Source organism: Thamnophis sirtalis, unplaced genomic scaffold (genome assembly GCF_051295495.1).
Source record: "Thamnophis sirtalis isolate CommonGarterSnake01/CBP01778 unplaced genomic scaffold, rThaSir2_p1.2 scaffold_9, whole genome shotgun sequence".
NCBI classification, from domain to species: domain Eukaryota; kingdom Metazoa; phylum Chordata; class Lepidosauria; order Squamata; family Natricidae; genus Thamnophis; species Thamnophis sirtalis.
In genome coordinates, this window is record NW_028261389.1 from 48,251,322 (window position 1) to 48,271,658 (window position 20,337).

Sequence of the window (20,337 nt, forward strand, 5' to 3'; positions counted from 1 at the left end):
GAAAGAAGCTGCATGTTATAAATGGCGAAATAAGAATTAGTACAACCGCAATAAGAATGTAGAGGAGAAGCGCGGTAGGATAAAACAATTTCAAAAATAGAAAGCAGTTACCCAGCCCGAGGTCTGTAAATTTCCCCCCTCTTCCCCCCGTGGTTCCTCCACCTCCTCGGTGCTGATAGGCCGCGTCCTCCTCAAACTTCTCCCAGGGCCGCTTCTTGGCAGACCATCGCTGCTGCTGCTGCTGCCGCCTAGCGGGTCTAGCTCGGGGCGCTCGCTCCCCTACTTCTCCGAAACGCACGTTCCCTACTCCCAGCCCCACTCTCACAACCGCTGCGGCTGCCAAAAGGCAAGCCCGTCTCCAGCCGCCGCCAGCCCGCCGTGCAAACGTGAGAGTCCACTCGGGGCGGAGGAGAAGAGCGAGCGGGAAGCAGCGGCAGGCGTGAAGGGGCTCCCTCGAGGAAGGGCGTTCTTTCCTGCGTCTCCTGTGGAACAGATAAGTCAAGCGCGGCATGGCGTGGCGTGGAATCAGCGCCTTCTGCTCAGCGGCGCTCCTGTGCCTGGCAAGCTTGCCGCTTTTGCGCGGCGCACAGCGCCACCAAGACACTCTCTACATGTGGATTGATGCTCACCAAGCCCGCGTGCTGATCGGTAGGTAAGGCTGGGGCTCGCTCTGGCTCGGGCAAAGGAGAGCGCGCCAAAGGGGCTCCACAGGATCTCTTTCCTCTCTTTGCGCGCGCCCTCGCTCAGACTTCTCTCATCTGGGTCTGTGTCCGGACATATATCGCAGCTCAGTTCCTAGTCATCTAGGGCCAGGCTGTTGGGTAGGAAATATGAGATTTGTTCTCAAACGTGAGAAGGGCACCGCGTTTTTAACCTTTCCCCATCCCCATCCTCTTTGCCTCTTTGGATTCTCCACAAGGTAACTTTAACTCTTAAGCCATGATAGATATAGTGCTGGAGTAGAACTTTTGGAATCCATTGCCATTAGATGTGCTTATGGCTGCCAGTTTAAACAACTAGGCAAGAAGTTTCATAAAGGAAAAGGCTACCAATGCTTATTGGTCATCCAGAATGGCTATGCATTGCCTGAAGTATCTTTGGTGTAAGCCTGTGGATAGCTATTAGGAAAAAAAATAACAGACCTACCAAATGGTGGATTAAACCTTTGGTCTGCTGGTTCTTTCCTCATGCCTCCACATGAGTATATATACAAGGCAATTATGAAAGAAAATGAAAAGTCCCTTGGGATATTTCACTTCCCCCCAAACAAAATTCCTTAAAAAGTAGTTAATGAGGCTATTGCAAAGACTGAAAGAGAGTGCCTTTCTCCCCACCCTTATAATTCTAGCACTGAACAGAGAAAACTTAAACCCAAAACAACATATTCTTAAGTAATGCATGATGGTGATCCTTTTTTATATGTTATACATTCTTTATCCCCATAAGTGACTGAATAGGCATGACTCTCAGTACATATGTATTTCTGTCATAGTTCTGGCAGAGCCTGCACTATGCATTTTCCTATAAAAACCCTTCAGACTGAATGCTTGTTTTTCATCCCATATTAGTATTTAATTTGTTACTTGTTTCAAATTAATTGGTTTTATTTTACAGGCTTTGAAGAGGATATTCTGATTGTTTCAGAAGGAAAGATGGCCCCATTTACTCATGATTTCAGAAAAGCTCAACAAAGAATGCCAGCTATCCCTGTCAACATTCAGTCTATGAATTTCACCTGGGAAGCAACAGGAAAGGTAGGTAAAATGTATAAACTGGTATAACTTGGTGCTTATTGGAGGGGAGGGGAGAAGAGAAATATTTTGGATCAATTGTTATAATAGAAAGTAGTTTAGAATTACACCAAAAAGGAAATACAAAATTAGACTTTGAATTATCTGCCAGATGAAATATGAATCAATCAAGTCTTATGATAGGCAAAGGTATACAATGTACTTTCTTTGTATGTGTCTTTCTAATGAAACTCCATTCCAGATAGAAACAGTAAAAGGCAGTCCCTTAAAATGAGTATTTTGAGCCAGGGCCAATACTGAAATACATCTTTTAAAGCCTTAAATAAGTGTTTTGAAAGACAAAATATTGTCTTGCTGTTTAATTTTTGTGGCACAGTCTTGAGGAGTTGTGAGGGCAGCACAAATAGGATAGGAGGCTGCATGCAGCTCTTTCTTAGCCTCTACTCTGGAAGTACCAAAAGTTCCCTGGGACTACTATTCAAAACTAAGAATAATGCTTGACCTTTAGATGGCATATTGGAGACCAGTTATTCCTTAGGGAATGGAACTAAAAGAAAAGCTAAATGTGATTTCATTTCATTGACATGTATATTTAATTCAAATTAAATATAGATAATATGACTGCTTGAATATTTAACAATCTATCTTTTCTATTTTATTCAATATTACCACTTCATTTAGGATTCAAGAAGGCTGCATCCAAAGTTTTTAAGGACTATATAAGACCAGCAGCCTGAGATTTTGTATCCATATTTAAATATAGGTAAATTGACTGAAGGCATTTTGGGTGAATTTGAGAACTGCCTATGCTAATGCAATTGTGCTGTTGATAATTAATTAATATCACACTTTTATTGATGGCCAACCTACCTAACACTCCTTCCTCTTCCTATTTTCCACCAATCCTGTGAGGTGAGACAGGCTAAGAGAGAGATTGGCCCAAAGTCACCCATCTGGTTTTCATGCCTAAAACGGGTTTAAAACTCACAGTCTCCTGGTTTCTAGCCTGGTGCCTTAAACATTACACCAAACTGGTTCTCCTAGTTAATAGTTGAAGGAGATGATTGATCACTGGTAGACAAACTTTTACAAGACACAGACTTCCAAGGTAGTATCACAACTTACAAGTGTGGCTACTGTGACTCAGTTATGCTATTCCTCCTTACCCAGTAGATAGCTTTGAAGTTCAAATTTTGCCAAAAACAGAATAGTAATTCACTGCTTCAGTGTGCAAAAGGGATGTTTTGTTTTTTGAAAAGCTTTTATAGAAAATAATAAACTCCACTGAAAACTCTATTTACCATATGTTATGCATCTGTGGAAAGAATGCGGAAAGACATAATTTTGTAGTGTACTATATACCATGTAAATGACTGCAGTCCAGAAATGGTTTACAAGCTACCTTGTAATTCATTTTTGCTGAGCAATAAAGCCTTTTTTCTGGCAAAGTTTGAGGATTTTGCTGCTGTTTTCTGTCAGCAGCTATAACAGATGGCTGGCACATGACTCCCTTGCTAAATGAATTGGGATCTCTACAGCATGATACTTTGATCTCTGGTGGCACATCCATAACACTGAGATGCAAAATACCACAGAAAGGCAGAAGTTAAATATAAAATGTTCAGATCTTTGCTTTTGATATGTGTATCCTTGGTTTTATTTTCTTTTTAATTTTGTCCATAAGCTTTTTTACATTCCATGTTTTCATCCAAAGCATGGAGCTCAAAATATATATCTGATGATAGGGAAGCGCAATGAATGTGTTGTCTGGGTGCCAGGTTATATGCAGTTACAGTTGCTATACCTTGATGACTGCATTAAGCAACCTTAATCAGTAGTTGTACAAAATGTGGGATATAAACATAAGTAGGAAGAATGACTGAATTCTAAATTGCTTTAAATATTAGGAGAAAAAGCTGAACACCGGATCCATCCAGATAAGCTTTTTTTCTACAGTGATGTTTGGTGTATATTCATTAGTTTTTTTGTAATGTGGTTTTAACCAGAATCCACTGCCATACTTTTGTTTAAATGGTACCACATTTAAATGAAGAAGTGAGGAGCCTCGACTATATACAACATAAGTGTACAACGTTAAATCTCAGGGCTCTAAGTAACCCCTGAATTCCTTCTTGTCCCCAAACCACCATCTGATTACTAAGGCTAAAAACTGATGATCCAAACATCTGCCATTGGATGTTTATATTTTTATGTTCTAAAAGAAAGTAGCAGGTGATCTCTGCAATGGACCTAACACTGTTTAAAAAGCAAATGAAATCTACAAATTTCCTCCAGGATCCAAGAAAAAAATATCCAGGAAATCCAGGACCTATCCACTTTGCATCATTATCCTAATCCTACATACCAACTGCAGCCATCAATACTGTAAAAAGATTATACAGGGCGCAGGCAATCTGAACCTTTCAAGAAGATAATTTTAAAAAAAGCTTTTCTCCTAGAATCTAAACAGATTGCTTTGGAAATTAACAAATGGTAACACTTCTTCTCTGATTTAGGGCATCAAGATAGAACTTTTTAATTGAATAATTGATTTGTTTTAATAATTATAATTATTTTTTTAATTATTGGATGTTTTCCTACTGGGTTATTTTAATCTTCATTTTTTCAGAAATGTTATTTAAACATCACAATACATAGGTAATACAAAGGTTCATTGGGGAAATCCTCTATTTTGTTGTGGCTTTATACAAATTTTATTTTGTTTTTACAAGAGATGAAAGTAGTTAACTATGTGTGTCCCCAGAAATACAATGTTTTGGATAGAATTAAAAAAAACAACCAAACGACAAAGTGTAACAATAGACAGATCATGGATATTCTGGGCTTCTGTGAATGAAGACATTAAAAGTTTCCCTTTTACAAATTTTATCAGACAACCAGACCCCTAAGGGGGTTTAAAGATTAAAATCTTGAACTGAACCTGGAAAACAACAGGCAAGCAGTGGATTCCTTAATATAGTGATGTGATCATGAGACTGTATTTGTATTGGAACATAGAAAATTATTTCATTTTACTATAACTGGGATTATTTATGTTTATCAAAGAGCAAAAAATTTTCTGCAAAAATCAGATATGGATATAACTAAGGCTTGGGTAAGTGATGATAGGTCATTCTAAAATATGGGTTCACTTAGGAGCTGAATGGCTTTCCAGAATGAACAAAATGGCCTTCTCCAATTTGATGTACAGCTACCATATCCAGTCAACATGGCTCCTGGAAGTGATTGTAATATACCGCAGCTGAAGACTAGTTTAATAAAGGTTATGATAGACACAGAGAGAGCATATGAGGACATAAAAACAGACTTACAAATGTATTCAAACCATGATGCAACATTTTTCATAAAATCAATGAATGAGCCCCTGAAAAACATTTCAGAGAAAATAGGAGGAAAACAAAGCAAAATTTTAAAAAACGAAACCAGCATGATGGCTTACTTTTTAAAATCCTCATGGTATGACATGTGTTTCAGCTAATAATTCTTAGGTTTTGTGTTTGTTATACACGCATGCATATATGCCTTTGAGTCAGTCATGATTCCTGGCAACTGCCTGAGCAGGTCTTTGCAATTTTCATGGCAAGAGTTTGAAAGTGATTTGCCATTTCTTTCTTCCTGGTAACTGGCCCAAATTCACCTAGCTGGCTTAGTGCTTAAAGCTTGATTTAGAGTTACCACCAACTGCGTGTTGACATCGCTATATACCTAAGCTGTGAAGAGTTGATAGCTGCAGAGAGGCCAGTGAGCACATCTCCCAAATCCCAGCTGTGTACTGTGCGGAGGTGTGGGTCTTGCGTGGTGATTGGTTGATACAACTTCCTGTTTTGTCCTTTGCTGTTTGAGCATCCCCTAGCCAGAATGAACATTTGCAGATGTATAAATGCAGCAGCTATGCAACCATCTCTGAATGACAGACACATACATTCCTTGATGTGAAATGATGAAAAAGTTTAATCCAGACTTAAGTAGAACTAATGATTTCTTGGTTTTCTGGAACCCTAAATCTTAATCACTACTCCAGACTGGCTCTTAGGTAAAAGATTATCTACCTACTTATCTGGGAATATGTTCTATTGAAATCAAAGGATCTTAAATTTTACAGAGACAGAAGAATGCTGAAGCATGTATCCTTTTGTTCATTGGTATGAAATTAAGATTAAATTACTCTGCATCCAATGTGCTATTAATATCATTATTACTGTTGCCTGTAATTTTTTTTTTAAAAGCTCTTTTAAGGAAAACTTCTCTTATAGCCTTGCAGAGTTGCCGCAGGTTCACCACATAAGGTACATTTATTGAATGAAGTGCCTCATACCAGGCTGCTTATAAATGCTATTACATAAAACTTCATGGATCAATAAATGGCAGCGTTCCATTTTTCCACTACAATATTGTATTTGTTATTCCATTTTACTGCTATGGTAGTCACAAACATTTCTATTCTAATAAATATTGAAGAAGTTCTTTTTAGTTGTGAATGGCATTTGGAACCACATGCTGAAAAGAACTAATAATTGAAACCCATCAGCTAAGAGTGTATACACAATTGAAATTCTATATATTTTCCCTTGGAAGAAAGCCAGACTGAATGCAGCAGGACCTCTAAATAGGGATGCACAACTTTGCACTGCTAGGTTGCAAAGAACCTAGAACCTTTTCATATAAAGATGTTTTGTATTGAAATATAGTCTTATGCACTTAAGAATGACTGCAATAATTCACATAAAGTTTTTAGGATATATAGCCATGTACCATTTGCTATAATTTTCTTAATTTGTTCACAAAAAGAGCACATAGAAGGCAATAGTGGAATAGGACTTGTATTACCTCTTTCACTCTATATGAATGTAGCTGTGGAAGATATAGTATAGGCCAGTGGTGGGATTCAAATTTTTTTACTACCAGTTCTGTAGGCATGGCTTGGTAGGCATGGCAAGGGAAGAATACTGTAAAATCTCCATTCCCTCCCTATTCCAGAGGAAGGTTCCTGCAAAATCCCCATTTTGTCCCAATCACTTGGGACTCGGGAGGCAGAGAATAGATGGGGGTGGAGCCAGTCAGAGGTGGTATTTATCAGTTCTCTGAACTATTCAAAATTTCTGCTACCAGTTCTCCAGAACTGGTCAGAATCTGCTGAATACCACCTCTGGTATAGGCCTTTTGAAAAATTGTAGAATTGATCTTGGGTAAGGAAGGAGCAAACTGTTAAACTGGTAGAAGAGATTACACAGCCCCAAAATAGGGGGAAATATAAGAAAGAAATTCAAATAATTCTGCCATGATTTTGTTTAGTGTAAGATGGCATAGAGAGAAACTTGGACATGTTCTCAAGATTCTGCTATTCTAACTTACCACAATAAAGAACATTGCTGGAATCTTTGCCATGCCTATGGTGACCACGTGTCCTTTATTATCAAGGACAGCCCTTTGTTTCAGAAAGCTGTCCTTTGGATTTATTTAATTTAATTATTTATTTTCTTGTTTTGCTCTTGAATTTTCTTTTATGAAACAATGTTATAAATGTACACAGTTCGTTTTTTTTATCCTTAGAAAATATGCCTCTTTTTCAGTTATCTTTTACATTTTCTAAGAAAATATGGTTACTATAGCCATAACTGTTTCTTGACCTGGGTTATTCTGTAAAGTGCCAACACTTTACAGCTTTTCACAGTAAACATAGATTTGTTAAGGGTGGTGAAGGAGAGTCAGGCATATCTTTACCTTATTTTAATATACAGTACATGTATATTATGTATGAATAATTACTAGGTTGCACATACAAGTAATAATAGACTTACAAGTATTCATTCAGCGACCTTTTGAAGTTACAACTGCACTGAAAAAAAGTGACTTATGACTGTTTTTTAGACCATTGCATGATCCCCATGGTCACGTGATTTACATTCAGCTCCTTTGCAAATGGCATATATTTATAAAAGTTGTATTTTTCAGAGGTCTTGTGAACACCATTTATAACCTTCCCAGCCAACTTCCAACAAGCAAAGTCAGTGGATAAAGACAGATTCATTTGATGACCGCACAATTCACTTAACGACTGCAGTGATTCATTTAACAACTGTGGCAAAAGTTGTAAAATAGGGCAAAACACTTAACCACTTTGCTTAGCAAGAGAAATTTTGAGCTCAACTGTGGCGGTATATAGTTACACTTATTACACTAGATACCATTACTATATTACTTTTGAAACAAATTACTATTGATTCCTTGGAATTTGTGTGTTAAAACATTTATTCATTTTCAAGAGCACTTTTTCAAATTATTTTTTTCTGATTATAAGGGTGTATAGTTCCATACCTTAATGTTGTATAAGCCATTTATGTTTATGCACACATTTTGCACATTTTGTATATGGTTGCTTATGTCCTACTCATACTTCGATGATTACTGCAACATGCTCTACATGGGGCTACCCTTGAAGAGTATTCAGAAGCTGCAGCTGGTGCAGAATAAAGCAGTATACACAGTCCTGTAATCTCATAGGGCTGCACATATAATACCATTCCAATCAAGGTATTGGTCATTACCTTGAAAGCCCTACATGGCACGGTTCCAGGGTGTCTGAGGAGCCATTTCTCCTCGATGGGATATGCCTGCCCCATTCGTGCCAATGGAAGAGGCTGCCATAGATTCTATCTGCTAAGAAATTGAAACAGTGATCAAGGAGAACAGTCTTTTCTGCTATGACCTTATCCCTGTGGAACTTCTTCCACCAGAGGTGAGAACTCCCCCCTCCCTTTTGGCCTTCTGGAAGGGTATCAAAACCTGGTTTTGACCATTTGCCTGGGGTTCTGAGGTGGGTGCTTCCTGCTGGAAGTGGCTGACAGGGTAGAAGACCTCATCCTTGTCCCATCCATCTCTTGACGCTTGTAGGTATAGTTTTAGCACTGTTTTTAATAATTTTGTGTTAGTTGGTTTTGATCTTTTAATTATTTTTCACCTATTTTGATAGTTTGTTAGCCTCTCAGATGTAGGGGAGATGGATGGCATAAAAATAAATAAACAACAAAGATTTATCAAGTTCTATTTCAGTTATTTTTAATTTAGCTTCCAACTTCTTTTAACTACTGTATATCTTTTAGATTCGTTGAACTGAACAATTACTAGTAACTTGTCTGCAAATGTCAGGATCTCCATTATTGGCCTGGCACCTTGCTGGATTCCTGCCATCAAAGGGGAAGGGAGGGGGGAGGAATTGAGGCAATCCAAATCTGTATATCTAATGGTGGGCAATGGGGACAAGGAAGTAACAACAGAAGAAAACCAGATCACCAAACTGTCTTGTACCAGGATCTTCAAGGCTATTTGTCCTGAGAATGGAATATTACCAGTTTCACACCTCAGAGTTTCTCAAAACATCATATTGTCATCACATTGGCTGGCTGGGGGACTGATCATGAGGGAAGGGATTGGGAGTTGGAAAGAATAGCTTTGTATTTTGCATGGGAACACCATATTCCGCCTGACTTTACTGCAACCAGTTTCTTTCAGCAAAGGTTCCTTTGCTTCAGCTAAATGGAGTCATGAGTCTTACTTTCCTGAGAGGGCAGACTGGGGCAGGTTTGACATTAGGCAGAATCTGCAATTTTGGTCAACCTAGAGGGAATTTTACCATGGGAACCGTGCATACACTGTCAACTCAAGGGAGTTAACAGGAAATTGAAACCTGGGGAGAGGCGTCTATAAGATCCCCTCTGGGAAGACTGGATATATATGAGTGGCTGGGGGAAGATGACCTGTTGAGATCCTGATGGTCCCTGGGGATCAGAAGAAAAGAAGAGTAGGAAAAGAAACCCCAAAAGGTGACATTCATCCATGGTGGCAGAAGCAGCCACCAACGCAGAAAATGAGCTGAACTGGAAGGTCTGGAGGAAGAAAGCGATGAGTGTGGGGAGAGTGACTGGGCAGACTGGATGATGGAACAAGCCGTAAAGTTCATGTGAGGGCCTTTGAGAACCTCAAAGTGCGCAAAATCCTGGTTCGGCTTGGGCAAACAGATGCACACCTGATGCAATGGAACATCCATCCCCACTGCAGCAACCGCTGCCACCCCAGCACCAACAATGGCTGCCCAACAGGGAGCACCTGTGGGACCAGCCGGAGTGAGGGGGAGGAGAACCCACAAGACACTCTCCCTGTGTGTAAAGTTTAATGGAGACCCCCAGCAACTAGGATTCTTCCTGGTCCAGGTATGGATCTATATGGTTAAATAGGGGTCAAAAATACCCATCGAAGAAGCCAAGGTGAAAGGCGTTACCATGGTCCTGAAGGAGCCAGCTGCCCAGTGGATGGTGATTCTCTACAATGATAATTTCCTGGAGCAGAGAAGTCTCAACCAGTTCATGGCAGTGGTGGGTTGCAGGCAGTACGCCTTGGTACGCCTGGCCTGCCCAGAGCACCGGGTACCGTTCCAGTATGGCAGTCCAGAGGGCCCACCCGCCTGCCCGAGCTCCTTACCTGTATTTGAGCTCTTCAGCACTTCCACGCATGCACACAAAGCACATTGTGCCTGTTTGACACTCTGCCGAGCAGCTGGAGCATCGCGGAGGTTTCCAGAGGCATCACAAAAGGTAATGACGCATGCACACGCTGCACACATTCATGTAGTGGACGCCAGGCCTTGTTGCAACCAGTACGGTTGCAATGGGATCTGGAACCCACCACTGGTTCATGGCCACCCTCCGCAAGCAGTTTGAAGATCCCCTGACTGATTGCAAGGCTAGGGACCACATCAAAACCATCCTGCAAGGCCACCCAGGGAAAAAAACCAACCACTGGGCCTGCAAAGGAACCCACCAAGCCTCTGCTGTGGACTCAGGAAACAGCCCTGGAAGGAGTACAATTCATAGAGTTTTCCCCATCCCCAGGAGGGGCAATGGGATGCCTGCCAACCCAGCTTCTGGGGGAACCAAGACGAACTCTGATAATGACCTCCTAATAAGTGGCCCCATTACCCAGTGACCATCCCAATAGAACTAATGGCCCAATCCTTGGGACTCAAAGCAAGCTTGTACATTTCATACCCTGCCAAAAAATCTCATCTGCCCATGCGTTGGCTAAACTTTTCATTCAACGTGTTTATAGATTGCATGGGGCTTTGCAAGGAATAATCTCAAATCACATAGTGCAATTCATCTCAGGCAGGCATTTCTGGGACCTTGGGGGAACCTCCCAGGGCTAAGCTCCAGTCATCACCCTTAAACTAATGAGGGGTGTGAATGGACAATGGGTTCTAGAGCAGTAGCTTAGGTGTTATATAAATTACCAACAAGAGACCTGGATGGAGCTCTTCCCATTTGCTAAAGTAGTGTATAATAATTCTGTCCATAGCAGCACAGGCTTCACCCCATTCAAAGTGGCCAACATCTAGCCATTGGCTAGAAAATCACTGGAAGAGATAAATGATGCCTATAAAAAGCAAGCAGACAAAAACTCATGAAGCCTAAGGACTTTAATGTATGGGATCCGATGTATTTATCTACCAAGTACTTGCAATCCAGGCAACTGTAGAAAAAACAGAGATCTTTTCCCATTAAACACCTGATTAACGCTGTCACAGTAGAATTCGAACTCCTCAAATCACTCAGACACATCCACCCAATCTTCCACTGAAGTCTGCTGAAACCTGAGACGTTCTCCCCCCCGCACCCCCTCCCCTGGGCCTGATGCAGCCATCTCCACCTGAGCCTTTCATGATTGAAGGGGAGCAACATTTTGAAGTCAAAGACACTCTGGATTCCAGCAAAAATTGCAGGAAGATCCAGTACCTGGTAAGATGGAAAGACTTTCACCCTTCTGAAATGGAGTGGGTGGATCGCAAACATGTTAAAGCCACCAAACTCCTTAAATGCTTCTACAATCAATCACCCTGACAAACCAAAATGATCTAACCCTACTTTTCCCTGTTTTCTCTCTCTCTCTTCTTTTGCTTCTTCAAGAGGGGAAGCATGTCAGGATCTCCATTGTTGGTGTGGCAACTTGCTGGGATCCTGCCATCAAAGGACCTTTGGGACAATTCACACCTCTGTATCTAATGGTGGGAAATGGGAGGGAGAAGTGACAACAGAAGAAGACCACATCACCAAACTGGCTTGTACAAGGATCTTCAAGGCTATTTGCCCCGAGAATGGAATGTTATCAGTTTCACACCTCAGAGTTTCTCAAAACATCATACTGGCATTACATTGGCTGACTGGGGGAATTGGTCATGAGAGGAGGGATTGGGAGTTGGAAAGAATAGCTTTGTATTTTGCGTGGGAACACCAGATTCCGCCTGACTTTGCTGCAATCAGTTTCTTTCAGTAAAAATTCCTTTGCTTCAACTAAATGGAGTCACAAGTCTTTCCCAAGAGAGCAAACTGGGGCAAATCTGACAGCAAATTTAAATTTCTTTTTCCTGACGTTCTAATCAATGTAATATGTTGTATTTGTCATTAAAATTAGCCTTAAAAGAATCAGTCTTAACTCCCAAAGCTTAAAATTTCTGTCCAATTGTTGATATTATTTTCAACTGAATACAATTGACCTGTGAGAAAGTCTTTAACTTGTGATAAAATAACTGAAGAATCAGTTGATTACTGATCAACTGCTTCTTCTGTTATTTTAGGGATAGTCTTCTCAGATTTGTCTTGTTTCTTTGTAGAAGAAAAATGTGTGTAATTTTCCATTTATTTTTGATTGATTAAAAATGATTTTATCCTCAAAATTTCCTCTTATGTGAACAGTCCAGAATAAAGCACATAGCTGAAAGATACTAGATGAGAAAAATGCCAGTGGTAACTAGATATCATAATATAAAATATCGATAATACAATATGAGAGTTAAAAAACGTATAGAAATGCTTTAAAGAAAAACAGACTAAAGCTACATCCTAATAATATATATTAAACTCATAACATTCTGTTATTCTTTATACTACAATTCCTAAGATTTCTTCAATCTAAATGGTTTAATATTTATTTCAAAGTTGGAAAACTGGATTAGACATTTGTTATGTTGGAGCTCCCTCCTGTGGTTACAGAAAGTAAAAATTCCATAAAAATAATAAAAGCCTAAAAATGTGATAGCATATAACCTGGTAGTTCAAAATTAATTGTCTGCAGATTGATAAAATTATTATAGGTATAGCTTTATTAAGTGTGATCATTTAAAAAATAATAATAGTAAAATAAAATCAAGGTATTGTCTTTGCTCAGCAATTCTTGCTACATTAACCAAATATAACATAACTGCCTATTCCTTTTATATTTTTTAGTTTGCTTTTGTATTTTTAATGCATTTATTAACTGGGACATGCAGGCAGGGGAGGCAGGGGAGGCAGAGCCTCACCACTGTCCTCATGAAAAGGAAAAAAAATGTAAAAGGAAAAAGGCTGAGGTAGTTGCTGCCAGAGTCACAGTAGATGACTCTGCTTAATGCTTAACTGTTTAAAAAAGCTTCTAAAAAACTTCAGGAGGAGGCGGGAGAATGAAGTGCCTCATCTAGTCTGACTTTATGATCACTCGAGCAGAGCTAAGCAAGGATTAAAAGCCAAAAAATTCCTGACGTAATGAGGCACGTCGTTCTCCTGCCTCCTGTAGAGGGCATTTTTTAGAGGCTTTTTTAAACAGGTAAGCAGAGTCTTCCACACGGTGACTCTGTCAGCAACTAGCTCAGCCTTCAACTCTTGTCTTTTTCCTTTTACATTTTTTTTTCTTTTCATGATGGCAGGCAAGAGCAGAGTTGAAATCCTCTCTAAAACAGCTGGAAAAGGTATGTGATTGCATGCAGAGCTACGTTGCCTTTTCAAAAAAAAAAAAAACACACACACACACACAGCTGGATAAAAGTATATAAGCCCAGCTTCACTGATTACAAGTTTGAAAAGGCAGCGTGGCTCCACCTGCAATCAAAGGCTCGGATCGGAAGGCAGCAGGGGAATGGGGGGGTATTAAATCGGAACTGAACGTGCCTGGCTGTGGAATTCTGGGAGTTGAAGTCCATAAGTCTAAAAAAATTTGAAACCCCTGCGTCAGTGCCTCACCAGCCATAAACCTCACCGCCTGTCACTGGTTTTATCTCTGTTGAATGCCTTCCAGAGTTGCTGATTGTGAGATAGCTGTCTGTATAAATGAGTTTAATAAATTAATTAATTAAAAGCCAGTTTGTATTTCTGAATTTGAAAAAAATGCTATTAAGCAATTAAATGGAAAAAAATAGAGTTAGTTGAGTAGTTAATCAGGCTGTCCTCCCTAATCATAAAAACATAAACTTGTAAATTCCTAAATAAAAGAAGTGGAGTTTCAAGAATTCAAAGAGAGATTATTTGTTTGTTTGTATGTTTGTTTGTTTGTTTGTTTATCAAATGCATATGGCTGTCTATCTCACAAAAGATGACTCTGGTGGTGTACAGGAATCCAATTTAAAAAAATAGATTATTAAGTAAATTTTAATTAAAATCTCAGTGTTCAGCTTGGCTGGTTCTCATCAGTTACTACTACGATAGAATTATAGATGGCTTTGAAAGAAAGATGTACATCTCCTTTAAAATGTTATAGTCTTTGGCATAGTCCCCAGAAAAAAATTGCTCTTCTTCCAGGTTCTTGACAATTTACAACAATCAAGAATTATTTTATCTATGGCTACAAAAAGGGAAACCTGAAACAATATTTCCCCTAATGAGGTTCTACAGCTGCCCTGATGAGCCATTTTCTTTCTTTTTGGGGAGTATGTTGCAGAAGACCTCTTTTGGTGTTCCCCCCCTCACCACTATGGCAGGGTGGGCAACTTTATAATTTGTGGGTTTGACTTCAGAATTCTCAGGAATCAAATCATGATAGAAATTGCAATTGTCCAAATAATTTTAAAAAGTATCTGGGGTCCTCAATTGAAAATTATAGTTCTTGCTTTCTCTAGGGTACAGTGGAAATTTTGGAACTTGTTGCAAAATGTTGAAACTTGTAGAATAAAAGTTTAAAAAAACCTTCAGTTTACAAACATTCAAGTGGAATTTGGTTAGAGAACCTGCTTCAGATAGCTTTTGGTAGGATTTCATAACTTTTACTATTCTGTACCAGTTCTATTGTAGGGCAAGTTTACATTTGAAAGACTGCAGAATAAAAATGGCTGGTAAGTTAATAAAAGCTGATAGTTTATATTTACTATAACACATGATAAAACCAGAAGCACACACTGAACATTTTATAGTTTCTATAATATCCAAACCAATTGATACATTCTAAAAATATTTACTTGGGAGTTAGGCCTTGTGTCATTCCAATTGTTGGCATAAAACCTCTGAGGGATTTTCTGCCTCAGTGTTGCCAAGAAAATTCTGGAGACTTCAGTTACCAGTACTAGAAGAATAATTATCTGGGAGCAGGTGTCATTAGTCTTATTATCCAATAATAAAAGTATCACTTTTCCCTAGCCACTGTTATTTGTATATTATCATTATGCAGAAGTTATTATCACATTAGAATGTCACAATATATCAATAATTTGTTAAACTTAGTTTGCATCCATAAAACATATTTTCTTGTTCTATGCCAATTTGTGTTTACTTTAAAGCTTATAGGTAGTCATTAACTTATAGCCACAATTGGGACCAGAAATCCGGTCATAGTCATTACAGGCATAAGTTGAGGCGTCCACATGACTGGCAGTCTTTAAGCAAATGCAGCAAATTGTAAGTGCAAATCCATTCCTAAGTCTTATCCTGATGGAACAACTCCTTATGACTGTAGTATCGCATGATCTGTGACAAATAACTAGTGAATATTAAGGCTGACATATGTTTTGACCAATCAGAGATTTTGTTTTATATAAAGATCTAATGGATTGTAGAAGATAGGGCATGACTGTAAGTAAATTAAAAACAAGTTGTAGTCTGCTGTTGACGCAATTTTGCTCATAAAAAAAACAGCAGCAGCTTAAAGAAAGAAAGCATTTTTTTCTTTGCACATGGAGAGATTCTTGAGTGTGATGTTGAGTCAATGTTTATTTTCTGCTGATGGCTCTCAAGTAAGATCTTGTTGGACTGTAACTCAGAATTCTTCCCCACAGATCTGAGCCCACAGGGAAACAAAGCTTTCTGGGCTAAAGTGACTTTAGCATCTTGTTACATTGAGCTTATTTTCCTTTTTGGCCTGATGAATTTAATTAGTAGACTTCTTTTATTTCTAAGCACTTGGCAGAGACAGCAAACTGGATGAAAGGGAACCAGCCAGGGCTTTACTTTGAAATTTTCAAGGCAGTGCTTAGTGATAGAGTAAGTAGCTTGATATAAATGGACCAAGCGCTGTGCATAGATTCCTAGAAACTGCATGACTTAATGAGAGACAGTCCAAAGTTTCTATGGGATATTTCTTTCCATATAGACAGTATGCTAAATTATAAGGAACCAGGGTTGTAGAATATCTATTTTTTCTTCCTATCAATATTTATTACTCTAATGCATCTAAATAAGATGTAAGGGTATTATATAAATATCATTGACTTGAAATAATATATGTATTATCATATTTTAAAACCACCCCATCTCCCTCATACATTAAAAACGTATGCATTAAAAATGAGAAGGTGGTGTAATAGATACAATAATATGCTAAAAATTGAGCTGCTTAATTAATTTATTAATACTCTATGGATATATCTTTAGATTCTTCAACTGTCACTCACTTAATTACCATTTTATATATTCCTTTTGAATATATTAGCAGTAATATATTTTTGGTTGGCATTCATCATATCTTATAGTTGTTATACTGCACTAATAAAACATTTAAATGTTACCGAAAAAAAGCCTAGAAGAAACCACAGTATATAATCCATTAGTGCATGAATTTATTGCAAGCAAACAGTCTCTCTTCTTTTCTCAGTAGTTCTGTTATTTGATGAAATGGGAGAAATGTGAGATAAACTGAGCAAATAGATAGAAATTGTATCCAGTGGAACAAAAATTATTTCTCATCAGGCAATGTTGTTCAATCATTTAATGAAAATGTTTTGCTATTTGTCTTTTGAAATATGCACAGCAGGACCATGCTAAGTTAGACTATTCAATTTCCAAATATTGTAATTTTGTCAGATAGCAACATAAAATTCACAGATATCAAACAGGTAGATTCTCATTATGTTTCTCTTGTTTCTTTTCTAAGGATTTTTAATCAGTTGTCAAATTGACAATTCTAATGACAGATTGAAATTCAGTGTATACATTTCAGTGTTTAAAGTATAGGTGGTTCAACTAGTTTGAAGTTACAACACTGAATGAATGGTGAATGAATGAATTATGGTCATCCCAGCTCCCTCGTGGTCAGGGGATCATGATCTGGCCACTTGGTAACCAGTTCACACATACAATGATGGCTGCATCCTGCATTCACATGGTCGTGATTTGCCACATGTTGTGCCAGTCTGTCTTCCCCACCCACACACCCTCTCAGAATCTTGCTGCTGCTCACATCACACATCCCTGGCCACTCACCCATCGTCTTTGGCCACACAAAGACCTTTGTGCACCCTTCCCCCAGCAGCCGCAATCACCCTAAGCCCTCCCATATTTGCCTCTCTCATCTGGCAGTAGTCATCCCTAGCCTCATCACGCTCACACCATTTCATTTCATTTCATTTATTGAATTTCTAGGCCGCCCAATCCCAAAGGACTCCGGGCAGCTTACAGAAATGAAAAATTATTAAAAAGAATTAAAACAATGAGACACAACAAAGTTAAGAAAAAGCACAACAAACACCCAATCAGAGAGGGGCCGGACTTCAATCAAGAGGTCAACGGCTCCAGGCCTGCCGGAAAAGCCAGGTTTTAATAGCTTTGCGAAAGGCCATGAGAGTAGGGAGGGCCCGGATCTCCAGGGGCAGCTCATTCCATAGGGCCAGAGCAGCAACAGAGAAGGCCCTACTCCTAGGTGTCGCCAGCCAGCATTGTCCCACTGAAGACACCCGGAGAAGGCCCATCTTGTGCGATCTTATTGGTCTAAGGGAGGTATGTGGCAGAAGACGGTCTCGCAGGTATCCAGGTCCTAGGCCATGTAGGGCTTTAAAGGTGATAACTAGCACCTTGAATCATGCTCGGAGACCAATGGGAAGCCAGTGCAGCTCGCGGAGGATAGGTGTAGTATGGGTGTACCTTGGTACACCCAATATCGCTTGCGCGGCTGCATTCTGGACTAATTGTAGTCTCCGAACACTTTTCAGGGGCAGCCCCAAGTAGAGCGCATTACAGTAATCCAGTCTTGAGATGACGATGGCGTGAGTGACTGTCTGAAGTGCCTCCTGATCCAAATAGGGCCGCAACTGGTGCACCAGGCGAACCTGGGCAAAGGCCCCCCTGGTCACAGCCGACCATGCCTTTCTGCCATTCACACACCCTCTCCCACCTGGCAGCTGCTCTCCCAAGCCCCACCAGGCTTGCACCACAACTCTGGCCACTTGCGCAGCCCTTCACTGCCTCCACCACCCAGTAGCGGCCAGTTTTCTGCCTGTCAATCTTCTTGCAAGCCATTTGGGACTTGCAATTTTCTGCTGACTTCCCCACTTATTTTGGTTGTTGGAAACCAGCAGGAAGTTGCAAGGAAGTGCTTGCTTAAAGACCCACAATCCTCATTTAACATTGGCAACTGAACTGTAGGGATTGCCATCGCAAAGCAATGAGATCACAGGATGTCACTTTTTATGACTGTATCACTATTTCTTTTACAGAGAGCTTACCTTTTGCAAGTGTGTGTGTGTGTGTGTGTGTGTGTGTGTGTGTGTGTGTGTGTTGGTCTGTAATTGTAATAAAGATTGAATTGAATTAAATATTATATATTCTGTGAAAACTGAAACCAACAAGTAGAAAAAGTGGCAGGGAAAGTGATCTAAAACCAAAATGTTTGTTTCTTGTCATAGTGTAAGCTTTAAAAAATATTATTTATACTTTCATAAGGTCATAATCGAAAGATAGTCCTTGGTAACGATGTGCTAGAAGAATTGTGTCCAAAACTTCAAACCCATTTTCTAAGCTATAAGGAGAATGGCTCACTACTTTTCAAGTATGGCCAAAAGCAGCTTGTAGATTCTATGGATGTTTTTTAAAATCAAAGAGATCAATTACTTTAACCATAGGTTGTGAACTCTTCTTTCATCACATCAGGAAAGCCTTATTATTGACACAATAAAATGTTTGAGTGTAATCCTTAATTAGCAGTGATGGTATTTAAAAACATGTTTTACAAATGATTTCAAATATTTTTTCTTTATTTCTCCAAGATTCTGCATTCTCTTTAATTATACCACAGGAAGAAAAATAATGTCATGTTTTCTTTCTCTCCTGGAGTGAGACATCATAAATAAGTAAAAGTTGATAATTTTTACAATTTTGGGGAGTTTTTTGAGACAGCTAACAGACATGTGGATGAAGGGTAACCCTGTTGACATTGTATATTTGGATTTCCAAAAAGCCTTTGATGAAATTACTTATTGAGCATGCATGAATAAACTTAGCATTTATGGAATAAGTATTTATTTGACAAACTACAACTTGTTAAAAAAAGAAAAAAGAATCAATAATGTAGATTCCTACAGTGTTTTCCCCAAAATACAACCTACCCCAAAAGTAAGCCCTTCCCAGATTTTTCGGGTAGGCCTAATATAAGGCTCCCCCCAAATAAGCCCTAGGGAAAGGGGTGGGCATGGTGAGCCCAGGAGGCAGCCCTTCTCTTCCCCAGTTACCTGGGCCCCTTAACCGCAGCCGCGGATCAGCTGATCCAACGAGGGCCAGGAGTTCTGGTTTCCTCTCTGCTCTCCCTCCCTCTCTCCCCTCTCTCCCTCTCTCCCTCCCCCACCCTCCCTCTCTCTCCCCTCTTCCTCTCCCTCTCTCCCTCTTCCTCTCCCTCTCTCCCTCCCTCTCTCCCCTTCCTCTCCCTCCCTCTCCCCTCTCCCCCTTGCTCTCCCTCCCTCTCCCTCCCCCTCTCTCTCCCTCTCTCCCTCCCTTCCTCTATCTCTCTCCCACTCTCCTCTCTCTCCCTCTTCCTCTAGCTCTCCCTCCTCCCTCTCTCTTCTTCCCTCTCTCTCCCTCTCTCCCTCCCTCTTCCTCTCCCTCTCTCCCTTCCTCTTCCTCTCCCTCTTCCCCTCTACCTCTCCCTCCCTCCCTCTCCCTCTCTCCCCCCCTCTCTCTCCCTCCCTCTCTCTCTCTCCCTCTCCCTCTCTCACTCCCTCTCTCTCTCACTCACTCCCCCCCTCTCCCTCCCCTCTCTCCCTCCCTCTTCCTCTCCCTCTCTCGCTCTCTCCCTCCCACTTCCTCTCCCTCTCTCTCCCTTCCTCTTCCTCTCCCCCTCCTTCCCTCTCTCCCTCCCACTTCCTCTCCCTTCCTCTCCCTTCCTCTTCCTCTCCCCCTCCTTCCCTCTCTCCCTCCCTCCCTCTCCCTTCCTCTCCCTCCCTCTCTCACTCCCTCCCTCTCTCTCTCCCTCTCTCCCTCCCTCTCTCACTCCCTCTCTCACTCTCTCTCACTCTCCCTCCCTCCCCGTCTCCCTCTTCCCCTCACTCTCTCCCTCTCTCTCCCTCCCTACCTCT

At 40.2% G+C, this 20,337-nt stretch overlaps 1 protein-coding gene across 1 annotated transcript in view; it reads left to right on the top strand.

The window, feature by feature from the left end:
* Window positions 1-248: 248 nt before the first annotated feature.
* WIF1 (Wnt inhibitory factor 1) overlaps window positions 249-20,337 on the top strand; it is a 44,202-nt gene continuing 24,113 nt past the window's right edge. Inside the window, exons 1-2 of the mRNA XM_014062917.2 lie at window positions 249-648; window positions 1,615-1,754. Of these exons, the coding sequence (XP_013918392.2) occupies window positions 510-648; window positions 1,615-1,754 (279 nt within the window). The 5' untranslated portion in view covers window positions 249-509. The remainder of the gene's footprint in view (window positions 649-1,614; window positions 1,755-20,337) is intronic.